This window comes from Pezoporus flaviventris, unplaced genomic scaffold, assembly GCF_033815535.1.
Source record: "Pezoporus flaviventris isolate CSIRO_AGI_PZ_B2104156 unplaced genomic scaffold, CSIRO_AGI_Pfla_v1 ptg000001l, whole genome shotgun sequence".
NCBI lineage: Eukaryota > Metazoa > Chordata > Aves > Psittaciformes > Psittacidae > Pezoporus > Pezoporus flaviventris.
The window spans coordinates 46807652-46824538 of record NW_026892549.1 but is presented as its reverse complement, the minus strand read 5'-3'; the positions used below and the strand labels follow the sequence as shown (position 1 = coordinate 46824538).

General features: G+C 38.0%; 1 protein-coding gene across 2 annotated transcripts in view; it reads right to left on the bottom strand.

Moving 5' to 3' along the window:
* Positions 1-6137: 6137 nt before the first annotated feature.
* The window catches only part of ALS2 (alsin Rho guanine nucleotide exchange factor ALS2), an 87529-nt gene continuing 76779 nt past the window's right edge, over positions 6138-16887 (bottom strand). For both annotated transcript variants that reach the window (XM_061456213.1, XM_061456210.1), the window contains 10 exons: positions 14752-14919; positions 14369-14486; positions 13760-13917; positions 12919-13041; positions 11661-11837; positions 11231-11276; positions 9585-9646; positions 8939-9088; positions 8546-8642; positions 6138-7436 (listed from right to left, as the gene is read on the bottom strand). In XM_061456213.1, coding sequence (XP_061312197.1) covers positions 7398-7436; positions 8546-8642; positions 8939-9088; positions 9585-9646; positions 11231-11276; positions 11661-11837; positions 12919-13041; positions 13760-13917; positions 14369-14486; positions 14752-14919 — 1138 coding nt within the window. In that variant the 3' untranslated portion in view covers positions 6138-7397. The remainder of the gene's footprint in view (positions 7437-8545; positions 8643-8938; positions 9089-9584; positions 9647-11230; positions 11277-11660; positions 11838-12918; positions 13042-13759; positions 13918-14368; positions 14487-14751; positions 14920-16887) is intronic.

Here is a 16887-nt window from a genome sequence, read left to right as displayed (position 1 = left end):
TTATTTTTAGAACATGCTTCCTCTGTTAAATAATAAAACTGCTTTCAAAAGGCAATGGAAATTAGGGGAGGGAAAAAACCCTCCAGAAGTTACGAAATAATGGTTCAAACATTTTAGTACTGAGTTTTGATAATTCATCTCAAGCTACCTCTACAGGTTACTCACTGATACATCTTACTTGAAATTCTAATCCAAAGACTGCTTTTAAAATTACAAGCTCCTCTTTCAAAGACTAACAGAAATACAGTTTGATCCTCCCCCAATACCCAGTGCTGCAGGGTTTTGAGCTGCAATTGTTTTGTGGTTTTTGTTTTTCAATAGTCTGAGTTCTTTTCCTTTAAGAGTTTGCCTTCCCCTTTGTTAAGCTTAGTTGATCTGCCTAATTATGGATTTAACAAAGCAGGCCATGTAAATCTAGTCACAAATACCTATTTCTTAATTACCAAAGACATTAGGGATAGGACAGAAACTGCGGGATGGTATAGACATGGAAAGAGGAATCCCTATGTTGCAAGTACATTCAGGATAGCGGTGCTCCTGGCTTTCACTAAATAAGAGCAATATGAAAACACAAGTAACCCTCAGTTTGGGTGATCTCTGCCTGTGTCCCGTCACTTTTTGGAACCTAAAAGTCTATAGCTTCAGATTCAGTTGCAGAAGCATTTACAAAGAGAGAGTACTCAATTGGCAAGTTATATCTTAAAATGAAACTTTGACAGCTTACCGCATAACCTACATTTCAGAAAACCCATTTCCGATTATTTTACTAATTGTAAAGCTTCTCTTTTATAAACTACATTCTTTTCAGATTTTTCAAGAAGACAGACCCTGCTGACATCTGCTAGTTCCCATGTACAACAGCTGTTTATTTTGCTTTTACATAGTCTACACAGACATCCAACAGCATACTCCTAATTCAAAATCCTCATTAGGATTTTGTGGTAAAGGACATTTGAAAACAAAAGAGCACATTCAAAGATTTCAGATGTACCATAAAGGAGCCAGCTCCTGAACTATATGTTTTATTTCACACACTAAACGTCAAGTTTTTTTTAAATCTCACCATACACATGCCTCAAAAAAGACCCCTCCTCCTCCTTTCCCCCCCTCCCCCCTCAAAAAAGGAATAAATGAGTAAAAACCCTCTTATAATATAGCTGGGTTTTCTGGCACAACTTCCCTAACCCTTGCGCAGTTTCTCTGACCAACTCACATCTAAAAATATATTCTGGTTGTCAACTGTGATCAGCTTTGCTTATTACTGTGCATCTGTTAGGAGATGCATGATTTTACAGCAGTTGGCTCATTCAAAGCATCTACAACTTTTATCCATAGATATACCTGGCCACCCAGAATGTTCTGATCACACTGTACTTACAGTAACTTCCCTTTCAAAGCCCAGTCCTCCCCAGAATAAACCTCCAGTTATTTCCAGTCTAGATCCTGCTTTTCCTACGTTTGTGTCTTATTTACCTTTGAAGCATCAGACTGTGTGCCCTTTTTAAGTAGGTTGGGACCCTGCAAACATATAGGAAAACATGCGAGTCAAATATTTCCAAAAGCTTTTTAGTTTAACTAATTAAAAGAAAGTTGAAGACCCCCAACCTCAAAACAGACAGGCAAAACCCCTCAATTTCTTTTGTTTTTTTTTTTTAATAGAAGTTTCCTCTCAGATACATACCAAAACCTGTCTTTCCTCTTGAGATAACTGTAGTGAAATTACCATAACCTTAAAACCTGCTTTGTTGAAGTAGTGTTGTCTACCAAACTGGCACATCACCATATTGACAATTAGCGTTGCTTATATTCTATAACAGGACAGGGAAGTTGAAAGAAAAGATTAAAAATTCCAACCCCCAACCATCTCCAGAATAGTCTTAAGAATTATCAAGGTCCCTTTCAGCCTTTGGGAGCTGGATCATTCTTCTTGCTTAGGATAGATATTGCACAGCAGTGACTCAGAATAGGAAGGAACTAAACCAAAGCAAGCAAGTTACGCTGTTGCTGTCAAAGAAAGAGTATTCTACAGTCTTACCGAACAGTTATTTTTAAATGCACCACTGAGAATCATCCTCCAACAAAAGTCATAGTTCCTGGAGTTGCTAAAATACTTCCTAATCTGCTAAAATACTAAAAATAATATTATTATTTTAAAATGCTTGTGAAATTAATTCACCCCTTGCTCCCTTGGAGCCTCACGGCTTCTGGTATTCACTACTACTGCTGCTTCCATTGAGAACAGATCAGGGATTAACATGAGTGCGTTTAGAAGTTTTAGACACACTGTCTTGAAGGCTGACTTCAGATCGCCAAGAAAAACTGGGAAAGCTACTGAATGCTAATTGCTTGCCTTTTGGGGTGAAATCCTCAGGTATAGCCATCAGAGAGCTGCTAGGGTCAACAGTAAACAGTTAGAAAGCCTTCCATCCATTGCTGCCTTTTTAAACTGCAGAGTTTATGCTCACATTGACAGCAGCAGCATTTAAGCATCAAAATCTAAGTTCTAAACAACAGCTCACCTCATTCATAAATTAATAGCTGTTTCATATTTTCATGTAACAAAAGGAAAGCAGCTTCCAACTGTGAAGCCTGGTTTCAACAGCTGTCAGTAGCTAGAAATGACGAGTAAGTCATTACCAGAATATTCTACTCCAGGGTAGTTCTTTAGAAATAGACCTACTAAATTGCTTGCTTAAGGGGAAAGGCCAGAGTTCAAAAACTTGGAACTACTACTGTAGTTTCATTTCCTAAGACTTACATCTACACAGATAAGGCCAGAGCTCAGGGTCTCCTCATCCCAAGGATCTAAATAAATTAGATGGAAGTTCTTACTAACAGGCTTACCTGACTAACCTCCCAGCTGGTGTAAGGTTCTTCCCATTCACATGTATTGCATGCAATTACAGATGCTCATTAATAGAAGGCATTCCTCTGCCCATTACTAAGGACAGACTAGGATATCCATGCTAAGCACACCAGAATTTAGAGTCAAAAAGGAGACCATCACCTTATGTCATCCCAAATTTGGGCTACAGGACTTACTTCCTTCAGCAGCAGAAAATGAAATTCCTTTACCCTATTTGCCAGACAAACCAGGTCTTACTGATACAAAGCTAGAGTTGCAAGGGAACCCAAACCCTGCTTTGAATACAGTTTTCAGAATTGTCTTTAAATGGACAATCTTGCCTGTTGTCAAGCCTCTAAAGGGAATACTACCAGAGAACCTGACATTCAGAACATCCAATCCCCCCTGCTCCTACAAGCTTTTTCAGTTAATATGCTTGAGAAGGTTATTGAGCACTTTTAACAAGGAAGGCTACTTGTGTCTTTAAATTTGTCAAAATTAATTAGTTGGCATATCGAAGACTGCAAATCAGCTTCAGGGCAGGGAACACTGAGAAATCGTTTGCTGCAAATTAGCCACTATAGATCGGCAAACTAAGTAGGCAGAAATAGTAGTAAGAGATATTCAGCATCTCAAGTGACATGCTCTATTCAAGACTCTTTTGTTCCGCATTATGTTAACTTAATTAGGCTTTCCTCACCACTGAAGTCTGTCAACTACTTCTACTACATGTAAATAAACTACCCTGCTTCTAGTACACTTTTTTGAGACCTTAAAGTGTTTTAACTAAAAGATCAACCCAACCCTAAATATTACTGGAATAAATTGACACATTTTAAGTAAAGGTAGAGAACTGTCCCTTGAAGCTTTATCTTGACCCAAGAACTATTTACTGTCTGAGGTGGCACAAGTTAAAAAGCCTGAATAAATTTTACGTTCATGTAAGACATTCTGCGAGGTTTAGATAATCACACCTGCACATGTAAGGCTGCTGATGGAACAGTTTGTGCTGTTACTCTTTGTAATCAGGTATAGTCAGCGATGATTTATTCTGCCTCCCTCTAATCCAAAAGCTTACAGCTCCAGCAGTAGTGCAAGTACCTTGTTTACACAGGGGTAAATGCTACTAAAGCATCACTTCCTAAAGGAACAGTGCATTCAGAGAATACTCAGGTGCAGCACACTTCAGTCTTTTAACACAGCCTTCATTTCCAGCTGTTTACTGCCAACAGCTTAGGTTTACTAAAAAACCCCAAACAAACCAACCAACCAACCACCACCTGACATCAGCACCACACCAATACAGTGATACTAAATCAACTTAGAAGTACATGACTAAGTAGTTCAAAGAAAGGATTGTTTTACAGTCCCACACCAGGCACGTATCATGCCTCTACATTAACTCTTAACATACCAGAATAGGTAGCTCCCTAAACTGCTTCTAAAGACAAATACAGTTAGGAAGCAAAACTATTTACAGCAAAATAAGTCAGTAATGCTATAGCACCTGGCATTCCAGTCAGAACTCTTTGTCAAGATTAGGAGTGAGGAAAAACTTTGCTTTTGAGCTCCTACTCCCCATTCATACATCTTATATTTAGTTAATAGTAATTAAACAGATAAAACAAGTTTAATAAGCTTTGCTGTAGCTACAAGAAGAAACTAATTTCACAGATGCATGAGGGAAATGCATCTGTGCAGTACAACAGTTTCAGTACATCACATATATTCTTACCTGCAACCACCACAGAAAGCACCAGCTCCTGCAGAATTTCCAGAGGGAAAGAGTATTGGCTGGATGTCAGTAGAGAAGTAACCTCACTGCCCTAGCTAATCTATGGACATCCTCTCCTTTCTAATCCGCAGAAACCTAACCTTAGAACTACTCATTACCAGGGAGAACAGAACAAATCCCCTTAACCCTTTTCTTGCATAAAAAGCCTAAACTTGTCTCTTACTTAAGTACTTTCTTATCCTCAGCAACTTTCCCAGTCAACAGGGCACTCATCTGCTAGGCTCTGTCTTCAGCTACCATTCCTGCAGTTATTCTGAGAATCTGTAATACTGTAACATTGCTCTTCTGTTTCTGGTTACAGGATTCCTGCTGCAGCAGTAAGAAATATCCAGCTTTCAATTTGAGGGAAAAAAAAAGGGAGGGGGAGAGAGATGTGAGAAAAAGGTTAATTAATATGAAACAATGCAGGTGAAGTCCTCCAGGTTAACTCATTTTTTTGTTAGCTATAGAAATACACAAATCAAAGCTGCCCTGCACTGATTTCCTAATGCATCACAGCCCACATAGGCTGTAAAGTGGAATCTGTGTCAGAAGCACATTTAATCCTAGGATTCTCTTCAGCTAGTAACTGAGCTATATATCAGAAAGACCAAAAATAATCCAGGCCAGGCTGTCTGCTTCCATTAATCAGCAAGCTAAATTCACATGTGATACCACTACTTTTTATAAGAGATTGTGCATGTATGTGTGTGTACATATATATTTTGTAAAGGCAGATGCATTCTTGGTTTCTTAGTTCTCAACTTCGCATCACAGTGAATGAAGTTAAACATTTGAAGTTGCCTCATATTCGTATACACAAAGGCAGGAATATAATGGAAAAACTTCCAGTTTCTACTTACATTCTCAGTTTAAAGCACAGATTCAATGTGGGAGTAAGATCAGATGAAACAAAGGTTTTCATACTTTAAAGCTGAAGACTAAAATGCTTCCTTTCTTCTGAAACATCTGAAGACAACAAACGCTAACACTGAACTTTTACAAGGGAGAAAATAACCTGAGCAAACGTTTTTAATGATTACACTCTACAACAGGTGAAATAAATCCTGAATTTGGATCCTTGCAGGTGAAAGTTATTGCCATTGATTTACTCAGCTGTTCAGCACAGCTTCTTTTCAAAGAGCAGTTCCTTTCTTACAGTTAAGTGTTCTGTACATTGAATTCCAAGATATGACTGCACAGAAAGGCCGCATCTAGCACAAAACATTAAGTGCTCAGATCCTGCCTTATACTTCATTATACTCTCTACCCTTATTTGTAGAACCCTCATTTGTTATGAGCTTTTCATGCCTTCCCTTTTATTCATACTATTACTTATCTCTCCTCAAATTATTCAGTCTAATTTAGAAAATGAGATTAAGCTAACAAAAATTGTTTGCAAACAGGAAGTCTATTATGTCTATATTGTGTTATCACTATAGTCTGTTCCACGAATAGCAATAGTTTTAAACACCACCTTGCCAGAATTACTCTTTTCTCTGATAAAACTAAAAATCATTTCAGAAAGACCAATCATTTTTACTTTATTATGAAAATTGCTACATTACAGTCACTGTTCAAAACAGTATTTTAACACTATGGTTTCTCTCCATTTAAATGCCAATACACAAGCCATGATTACTGTTTCAAAAATATGATTAGCATTATCTATGGTAATTTGACATAACTTAAGCCATTAGAACTTTCTATAATCTGTTTCTCCCTCCCCCTTTTTTTGAATCTTCCATGGTAAAGAACAGCACCTACAATACCCAAGTTACCTGCTAGTGTTATTGGTATAAATAAAGTTAACCATAAACACAGAAATACACAGACACACAAAAATCCCGCCCCGGGAAATGATTTGTTCTCTACATGTTCAAAAATGCAACAAGGTCAGCTTTTTTCACTTTGACACATAAGTTAACAGGCAAAAGTCTCAAACCTAATCCATGGTCAGCTTGGTCAAGAGCACATTCCCATTCCTGTGCCACATGGACTTTCAGAGAAAGCTTCTGTCCTCTGGCCTCAGGGTAATGAAACTGATCAGTACAGATTTCAAGTATTTAATTCAGTGCCAAAATTTGAAGTGGTCAGTGCATTTTATTTATTTCACAAACAGAAAGAATAGTAAGTGTATATTTATAACTCCAGTAAACAGGAAAGTCCTTAACAGTGTGATTACTACCACAACAGCACATTAATACTGAATTCATCAATGCTGTTCCACAGAGATGCTTCAAACCCTTTATAGCCAAATGCACTAGAGGTTACCCGTTATAAATACTGACATTCTTCTATTTTTGAAATAAACAAACATAATAGCTTAATTCAGGGAGACCAAATGGTTCTGTGGTGCAATTAATTCTCTTCAAACGTCTCTGTTGACAAATCAGGAATAATAAATACAATCCCACTGCTTTGGAAGCCATGCGGTCCAGACTTTCACATGTACTCTATGTAGACACCATGCCTTTTTGCAGCATTATCAACTTAAAAGGAGTAAATAATCTTTCTGTTAGAATAGGAAATTATTTCCTCTTGGCAGGCATTGACAAATCAAGTCTCTAGCTTCATCACCACTTCACAGACAGATAGCCTCTGGCTGCAGTTTTCCAATCTTAAAACTGAAAGTTCAGAAGAAACAACTTAGTGTTTTCATCTGTAACAACAGAATGTAACAGAATACGTTTTAAGTGCCATGTCAGGGAAGAAAGTGGGTAGTAGTGAAGTTCCGCCAAGTAGATTATCCCACAGAGCCAGGTCATAAATGACAGTCTAGGTAAGCTTTTCATGTTGAATCTGGTAGTAACATGCCTGAATTAAAACAAAGTTCAGTTTAGCATACATACAAGTTCTCAGCAAGCTGAAAAAAATCATACATAAAAAGGTTAACTTTTTTTCTATCCGAGAAAACAGAGGGCTAGGCTTTCTACAAACAGTGATGATGCAGTGACATTCAACAACTGAAAATCTTGTAATAAGTAAATCAGCAAAAAGAACAACAGGAGATTTTAAGTTACAAATTATGTCCAATCCGTAACGAAGCAAGACAGCATGATTTGGGACTCTGAATACTTTCACAGCTTCCTGCTTTGCTAAGATGATGTACACTTTTTTGCACACGTCTTTGTTTGCCCTTTCACAGAAGGCCCTCAAAAAGCAAATATTTTCTTACAGGATAAGGGTGCAGGGATTAAGTGTTTCAAAGCCCTCACACTAAAAAGCAAAGGTTTCCATCACCTAGATAAATACCCTGACCTGCTGCTGATAGCCATTCACACATTAATGCTGCTCCCAATAAGCACTGGGGCAGCTATGACCAGAAACCTAATATAAATGCCTCAGACAACACTTGCATTCATGGAAAATAGATTCTGCTTCTACTACATATGTTATTTGATAAATTTTAACTAACCCAAACCTCTCAATTTTTGCAGCCCTTTAAAAATATCAGGTATGAAAAAAAAAACAAAAACAACCCTTTGCACCCAACTATTTCCAGTTTGTACAGAAAACACAATCATGTTCACCTGGCAGCTCATTTTAAGATTTTAATTTAACTTTCAGATTAACAGCCTCCCTCCAAAAAAGCAGTACTTCATCTCAATTTTTATAAAAGGACTAAGGTTCGTTAAGCTGCAGGGAAACAACAAGCTCCAGGTGAGCATTCAGAACAGTCAACAGCCACCAACATTACATTTGAGGAAAGTACATCTACACAGTGCACCACTTTATTAGCAGAACCTGCAACTGTTAGGTTATGCTAAGCTCCAAGTTAAGCTTCCCTGCTCATTCTAGCTAAAATATTCAATAAAAACGTCAATGAAGTTACAACCTAATGTTCACACAACTATCCTATGATCATCATTGTTCACAGCTGACTAATTTGCAAAGAAAGCTTTTAATAAGAGTCATTTTCATACCTTCAAGGTAGTGAACATGATGCCTTGCTCCCCGTGCTGCAGATAAGGATCCATCAGGTCTTCAATTAAGTGCACCTCAGACCCCAAATTCCTTATCCTGTCATGTGGAGGAGAGGGAAAGAGACTAGTTAAACAAGAGACACCACTATAATGGTTTTACTTTTCACACATGGCACACCCCATGCTTTTCCCTAACCTCATTGTGGAGTTACAACTGTTTCACAGTTAACTCTTCAACATTTTTCCAGGCCAAAGCAAAGCACCAAAATGGAAAATTTACCAAGTTACATAAAGCTACCAATTAGTCCTAGGAAAAGAAGCAGGAGTGTTTTATATACAAGTACTCACACTGCCTGTGCTCAGCTAATGACAGACGCCATGCTTAGCGCCTACCTGGCTCGTAGTACCACATAGAGAAAAACAGGAAATAAGTCATCCATGGACCACAGAAAATCTTCTTGAAGAGTTTCCAGTACATTCTGAGAGATCTCTTCAAAAGTCTGCTGGATCACCTTCAACTTGTCAGCTGGGGTGAATGTGGTACTATTTGGAAAGCAAAAGCAAAGCAGGATAACAGTAAGAACTTACCTATCTGCATCTAAATTAGGAAGACAACTTGCTAATTACCATGTTTTAAAACAATGGTAAAGAAGGAAAAAGACTTTTCTAATCCCCTTTTTAATTCCTACTTAAATTCTTACAGCAGAATTCCTTATGCCAGCTAACAGACATAAGAACACTCCCCAGGCACTGGTCATTTTGCCATAACTGTTTACAAGTTTACATGTATATTTGATTAGACATCCTCATACTTTTGACTCTAAGTGGTGTCCTATGGACACATCTCAGTTACATTTATGAGGCTATTCATCATTGCCCTTTGGGAGAATTTGCTAACATTTGCAGTAGGAACTAAAACATCTTGGCGACCTCTCCTACAAAGGTGAAAAGGTGATGAGTAAAGGATCACCATCAACTAAACTAGATACTAGTATATCAGGAGCAGCAAAACATTAAAAGACAAATGTCAGAGAATTACCTGATTTGCTGTAAACACTCAACTGCAGAGGCAAAGCAGGCATCTTTTGTATTTGATGATACCTGTGCAATTGTGAGAAGATTTATCATGCAGGTTTTACAACTTTTCTGTTCAGCAGCAGAAAAAAAAGCACAGTATCATGTAACACTGGCATAAAAGACACTTTTCCTTCCAGTTTTCCAGTGCAAGGAAAAGGGAATGTGCCTGGACACTGAAATCACCCAGGAAATCTGCCTATGTACAATATTTATGAGTGTTATTTACACTCAGAAAAGCCTGCAATGAATTCATTGGTTTATTAAGGTTTGGGTATCTTCCAGGTCAAGTGAGACTGAGAATCACTAAATCTTAATGGTTAACAGTCAAGAGGCAACCATAAGACTGGAACAGTTGAAACCTAGAAAAGTCATACCAGTAAATAATCAAAGGTAAGGAGCAAACAGAAAAGAACAAATACAGATGTAAGCTTTTATATGCAACCGAACCTAAAGTCTTTCTGAATGGAGCAGGCAGAGAATGGTTGCCAAGAGATCTAGAGGAATTCACAGAAATAAGGAAACTGGACAGAAGAGAGAAGCAGATAAACATGATGTCTTGGTTAAAAATATCCTGTTTAATTCAATGAATAACCCAGCAAGTCAGGTAAATGGCTACAGAGAGCATCATATACTGCATAATTCAGAGAAGACAGATGCCACATAGTACTTCATAAGTAGAGGGACTCTACTGTATAACCAAACATAGAGTAAGTGTGAAGAATTCAGGCAGCTGATAAGAATCTCACCTAAAACTACAGAAGATCTGAAGTAACTCAATAAATGTGTTAATGCTGGATTTTGTAACATTTTAAGTCTGAGTGGAGGTTTGCATCATGTTTTCTCAGGCGAATCTTCAACTTCATGATTTGGGGAAAAGGGGACTTGTCTTGCTGGGAACCCTTAGCCTTGGGGCGGGCTTCAGCAGCAGCTGTGGTCATTATTACAAACCAAATTCTCTCTATCAAGCAATATCAGCTCATCTGTGTGCAGCAGTTACTATGATGAAAGCCAGGCTTCCAATTATTACAGACTTTGAACAAGCCACAGCTATAAATAAGGAAGAGGTGATCTGATGGCAGGAGTACCAAAATGACTAAGAAAGTCACAAATAAAAACATAGGAATTATAAACAGACATGATTGAAAGTATACCGTAAATACTGAAATTGTTCAAAGTTATGATTATTAAGCCACCCTCACTGCAGCACAGACTGAGTACTACAGTAAGACCAGTGTTCAGCCACTTTCAGCAAGATAAGGATTAAGAATAAAAACCTTACAATTCTTCTCCTAATCAGAAAGTACATAATGGTATAACTCCCTTAAATCAAGCAGCTTCAAAATTCCCTTCTAGACTTTTATTCTCACAGCTGCATAATTGGAGACCAAGCAAATGTCTTCCTGAAACAGAATTCACTACAGACAGTAAGTGACAAAGCCAGACTGACAGCTATTGAAGAAATCGCTAATATAGATTTTAAGTAGCAGACATTTTAAGGAAACGAGATAGCATCTCTTCAGCAAAAGGCTTGATCAAAAAGTTCTTTGACTGCTTCTTCATGATCTCAGCTTCTTGAAAGAAACACTGGGCAAAGGTCAGTGAACATACCTTTTTACTCTCTCCAAGGATGGACACCGTTCCTGGCCAGAATTTCCTGCAAGAAACCCAACAGTCTATTGAGAGAGTGTATTCTTATAGCATTTTTCACCTTAGGAAAATGAGGTCATCATGTTCTTGTAGGAGATGCACCAGCCCTTTCTATAGGATCAATTACATCTAGCACAAATAGCTGGAAAATAGCCTAATTTGAAATGCTCCCTCTGGTTTTGTACCAATGCCAATCTTCCCCACCCCATATCTCTTCTTTTTGGAAGAGGGAAGTTTTGATTCCCCCTCTCAACCATACTAATTAGCTTGAAAATATGTTAAGATGCATTTTAATCAAAGAAAACACTTCAGATAAAGGCTGAAATTGCTTTATCTAGTTACATGCCATAATATTTTTTTTAAGCTCTGTGTATTGTTGAAGCATACTCACGCTTGCACTCCAAGAAAACTTAGAAGAGCCATATCAGTTTGTTTGTTTAGACGTAAAACACATTCCCAGTAAATATCTTCCTCACGCTCGTTGTCTAAGGCATACAGCATAAATAGAGGAGGATAGAGTCGTGGCAGTAACACAGGGAGCAGCAACCCAAAACTGGTTACCACATAGCTATTAAAAGAAGAAAATAAAAGAAGGGAGGTTTGAAGATTAAGACATTTAAAAAAAATTATCTATAAAAATTGAATGAAAAAAATCCCACTGGAATGAATCATTCATTTAATATGAGCCTATTCTATTAGGTATATGAATAATACATACAAATCCATCAAATAGTATCTGTGCTAAGAAATACTTTGAAGTAACTTTCCCTTACAGTACAGGCACAGGTGGATAAGGGCAAGGAGACTAGTTGTGGTGCAGCATTTTTGTGGTTTATACGTTTTAAACGGAACACTGGCTTTCTTCCTTGTATAATGTAAAAACTGAATACTCTACTATATTCTAGTTCAACTTTTATGTGTATCTTCATGCTAACCATTTAGCCCCCATTCTGCTGGCAGGTAACTTTACCTTCAAAGCACAAGCTGGAAAATAACCTAAAGCCTATTCAGTTCCCTGACCTAGCTCCACACACTTGCACTCCAGCCTTCATGAAGTCAGCAGTAGTTTGGCATCATGCTGTAATCCTAACATGGAAAGCTGAACTCACAGTGCCTACTAATACCACCTGCGCTCATTGGAGTCATTGAAGCCCCTTTCAAGGAGGCCATCTCTACTGATCCCTCTTCCTTGTTTTGACCACACCTGAGGCTGCTGTGGACAGGACAAGGATGGATTAAAGAGTGAGCTCAACATGACCAGCTATTTGCAGCACAGTATATGTGCACTGGACCTGCATTATCCCCAGTACTTGTATCCAGATTAGTCTGCAGAAGCCCAGGCCCAATCCTGATCTTGTTTACCCACAACAGACAAAAGCAAGTTTGGGCTTAAGAACCACTGCATGGAACAAGGATGAGATTGTTATTGCAGCCATCACATGGAAGTCTGCTTATCAGGATCTGTCATCAGAACCAAAGGAAAACAAAAGAAAATCTGCTTATATCCATCAGTTAAACATGTGCTTATCTTTCTTCCCCCACCCAAGAAATAAAGAAAATAAGGAAAAAAAACAAACAGAAATAAAACAAAGGCTTCATTAGGGTTTTTCAAGGGGTTTTCTTTTTTTTTTTTTTTCCTCTTCACATACCCCGGCTCAGGAGATTCTGATCTCGAGTCAGATTTTCCACTACAAAATGATCGTCTCCCTTTTGTCTCTGTCGCCACAAATGGAATTGTGCTGCCCTCTTCCGGAAGATCAGGGAACAAGAACCTAAATGGCAATACACAGATCAACATAGGATTTCAGTTCACAAAGTTTCCACAAATCACAGAGTTAGAAGGCAAGACTGGACAGACAAAGGCAGCTGAAATAATACATGGTGGACTAAGACAGCATAGCTAACAGATACACAGTACCATCTACCTCGAAGTAAAACATGGCAGGCCAACCCCTCTGATGCCAAAGATATCTTTTCCACCTTGACATCACTTCCCTCCTGACAACGCTTCCAGTAGTTAATAATTTGGAGTATTTCTATTTTCAGATTGGCAGAACCCAAATAAAGCTGTAATTGCTCTCAAGAATCTAAGCAAACACTCCATAAGAACACTGCTCATCCATGTTTGTAAGAACTTTAATGGAATACACCAAGTCCCCATCCTCGCTATTCTATACCCTTTGAACACTGTCTTTTCACAGCATAGATATCCCAAGATACCAAATTGGAAACCCATATTCAAGACAAGCTTATTACAGCAACATCTGAAGTACAATGCAAGATGTAATATAGTGTGGTAAAGATTTTAATTTTTCTATTTTACCAGAATATTCAAGACTCCAAAAGCCAAAAAAGTTAAGGAAATACAAGCAACCCTCAAAACAGAGTCAGATACTAGCATACTTGGCCTGCACAAACACTAGACAGTTTCAGTCCTTGAGACATCTTTAATTCAGCAGAAGTTCAACCGGAAAATGAGAGTCTCATTACCTAACCAGTTGGAAGATGCGTTTGAGGTAGGACTTTATCTCCCTTACAGCCTCCTGCAGTAACCGCCGATTAGCCCCAACTCCAACATAGGTCATTCTGTACACAGCTACCAGTGTTTCCACCAGCTTGCCCAACGGATGGAGAGGAGTATCACAAGCCTGAGATGAAAGATGTTAACTGGCCAGTCAGATAGGTCAATGCAAGTTATTAAATTCATGTATGAACTACATACAGCTCATAGAGGAGTCAAGACAGTACAAAATCTTACACTACTACTTGGACTAGTCATCTGTCCAGTACTGTTAAAATTAACATGCCATAAATAGCAAAGCATCTTGAAATACTTGCTAAGATGCAATGTTTAAGAATTAAAACAGTAACTGAGCAGAAACTGACTTGAAGGCAGTATCCATTAGGTATATAATGATTTTAGTTGTGGATTTTAATTCAATAAACTAGGAAGTTATGAGCAAACTTGAACAAATACAACATGGATTACAAGAGCAAACCTGGAAGGACTTGAGGAAAGCTATTACAAAGTCTTTTACAAAGTGAGCTTGACATCATTCCTTAGCAACAAGCTACACGAGTATTTGGTAGTCACAATACCTTTATCAAATACTTTTTTATATTTTCGTATTTTTCCAGGGTGAAGGCACCAATGTGCTGTGGAATGAACTCCAGACTTTCCAGTGTCTGAGTATGTGAACGGCTCAATATTTCTGGGCTGCAATTATGAAAAGGACAGAGACATTGTACCGCTTATTTGAGACATACAGTAAGGAAAAAAAGCCCTGAAGTTAACAACTGAACTAATTCTAAACATCAGCAAGTCCCTGAAAGGGTTTATAGGACAGAGTATTAAGTGTTTGTGTAGGATTTGTTGTTTTAACTGAATTTTTACAGTCAAGAGTTTCTGGTCTAAAGTAGAGTGTGATTTCAGTTTCTCTCTCAATACTTTGTCTTGCTGACTCTATTCTCCAGGAACCAACCTGTCTTTGTGTTGCCGCCGGTTGGTGGTCAGGGCCACTGCAATGTTGTCCCAAGCTTTCCATCTATCCCCCTGGCCTGGGCTCTCACAACCAAGCTGGCTCCAGCATTCTTCAAATACTGCCTTCCATTTTTCATCAGGAGGCACTGCCAGAATCCCAAGTTTCCGCCTAATAAAAAGGCCAGTTAAGTCTGTTAAAAATCGGGCTGTCATGAAACGACACATTCAGCTATGAAAACCACCTATGGCTAACGTCAATCTACTATTTCATACTATTTTACCATAGCTGATATACTTAACAGCCTCTACTGTGAACCAAAGTTTATCACTAAGAATAAACCTAGAGCCTATTTAATCAATGGGTTGACTTTCAACACCTTTACAAAAAGCTATACTTATTTTTTTTTTCCTTCCTAACATACATTCATCCATGTAGCATTATAATGTTATCAGATTAAAACACTTTTAAAACCTATGCATGGGAACAGCTATGAACCTTGTTACATTAGAGAAGTCAGTCTAATTCTTTTCTTGTCGTCTTCCAGGAAATGGTCTGGCTAAACACAGAAGGACTGGTTTGATTTCCAAGAAAATAGGAGATACTGCACTTGACTGGGCTGATCCTCACTGGTATTCATGCAAAAAGCTCAGACACATACACATAGCAAGGACACATTGCAAATATGTCCTAGATATCTCACTATCCTGGAATGTACAAGTAGCATAGCTACAGAGATGATAACAAGGAGAGATATATGGCTTCTGCCCCTAAAGCAGCATCTATAGATGATGTTGGGTGACATCTGAGGGATGTGCTAGTAGAGAGTAAAACTAGCTCAGGCATCTTTTCATTGACAGCCAACACTCAAGAGACCCTATATAACCAAAAGAAAACCATGTTCTCCCTACCTATGTATGTATCTATCTCTCTCAATACAGGTGTCTGAGACATATAATGAAATTTAGGGGTTTGAAAAGGACTAGCACTACTGGTATTTCCCCATACTTCCAATTTCACAGAGCAGAAAGAGTAGGCTCTTAAGCCTTTTCACAAATTATACCAGAAGATTTTTCAACTTCAAGAGAGCCTGAAAAGGGCAGATGAAACCCTTATTTCATGAGCAATCTTCACAAATGTGTACATACATTTATTCATAGACTCCCTACTGCGGTAAAAAGCAGACAGCTGCTAAGGTTGCAAGTGTTCAGTTCAGCAGGGAGGCCTGCTTAACTTTGCATCCTGTTGTAGGTGTCAGCACTGTCAAAAGAAATTACTAGTGAATGCTTCAGGAAGCACACTGAGAAGTAATCCATGTAAAAACATTAGGGTTGTGTCTCCAATTTTAATCTGAAATTTCAGAGTATGCTTCACAGATATTGAGTTCTATACAACAATTACTTCTATTGTAAACCCGCATATAGTGCCACCAGATAGCGGTAACTCTAAATTTACATATATTTCTTCTATTCAAAGATCTCAGTTATGACTTAAATAAAACAAAAATGATTCTTTCCCAGGGTTAATTAAACAAATTGATGTGATGCAGCTGCTATAAATATGGTTATAGGAACACTTCTAAAAATTATGTTCGCCAAGGTGTTCAAATGCTCTTTTGCAGTTCAGCTGATATCTCTACTATTATCTTATGCATTATTTGAAAGAGGTGTAGTTGCTAATTCTACCCAATGTGCACCCACTGCTATCATTGACATACTAAGTTAATTACCAAGAGAATAATTGGCAGAAGACAGAGAGGTTGTGATTGACTTAATCACTCAAATATAACTTAGTTTTTCTCAGTGCCTCAGAAGTCAGCAACACCCGTGAACTCAGATTCTAACACGCAGTTCAGATAGAAATTAATACAATAATTAATCCGAGGCAACTATAGGACAACAGCAGCATGCTTGCTATCCTGTAATTTCATGCTGCTACTTCCATATTCAAATAGTAATTAAAGAAAGAACAGCTATTAAAACCAAAGATTTTGATCTTATTTTATTTCCTAAGCAGGAGGAAAGACAGATGGAAAAGGAAAAACATCTCAAAATCTCACTGTTTCTTTGGAAAAAAATATTTTTAGTTGGCCTTTGAAAAAAGACAATAGTTATGTTCCAGAGTATTACTGAACCATAA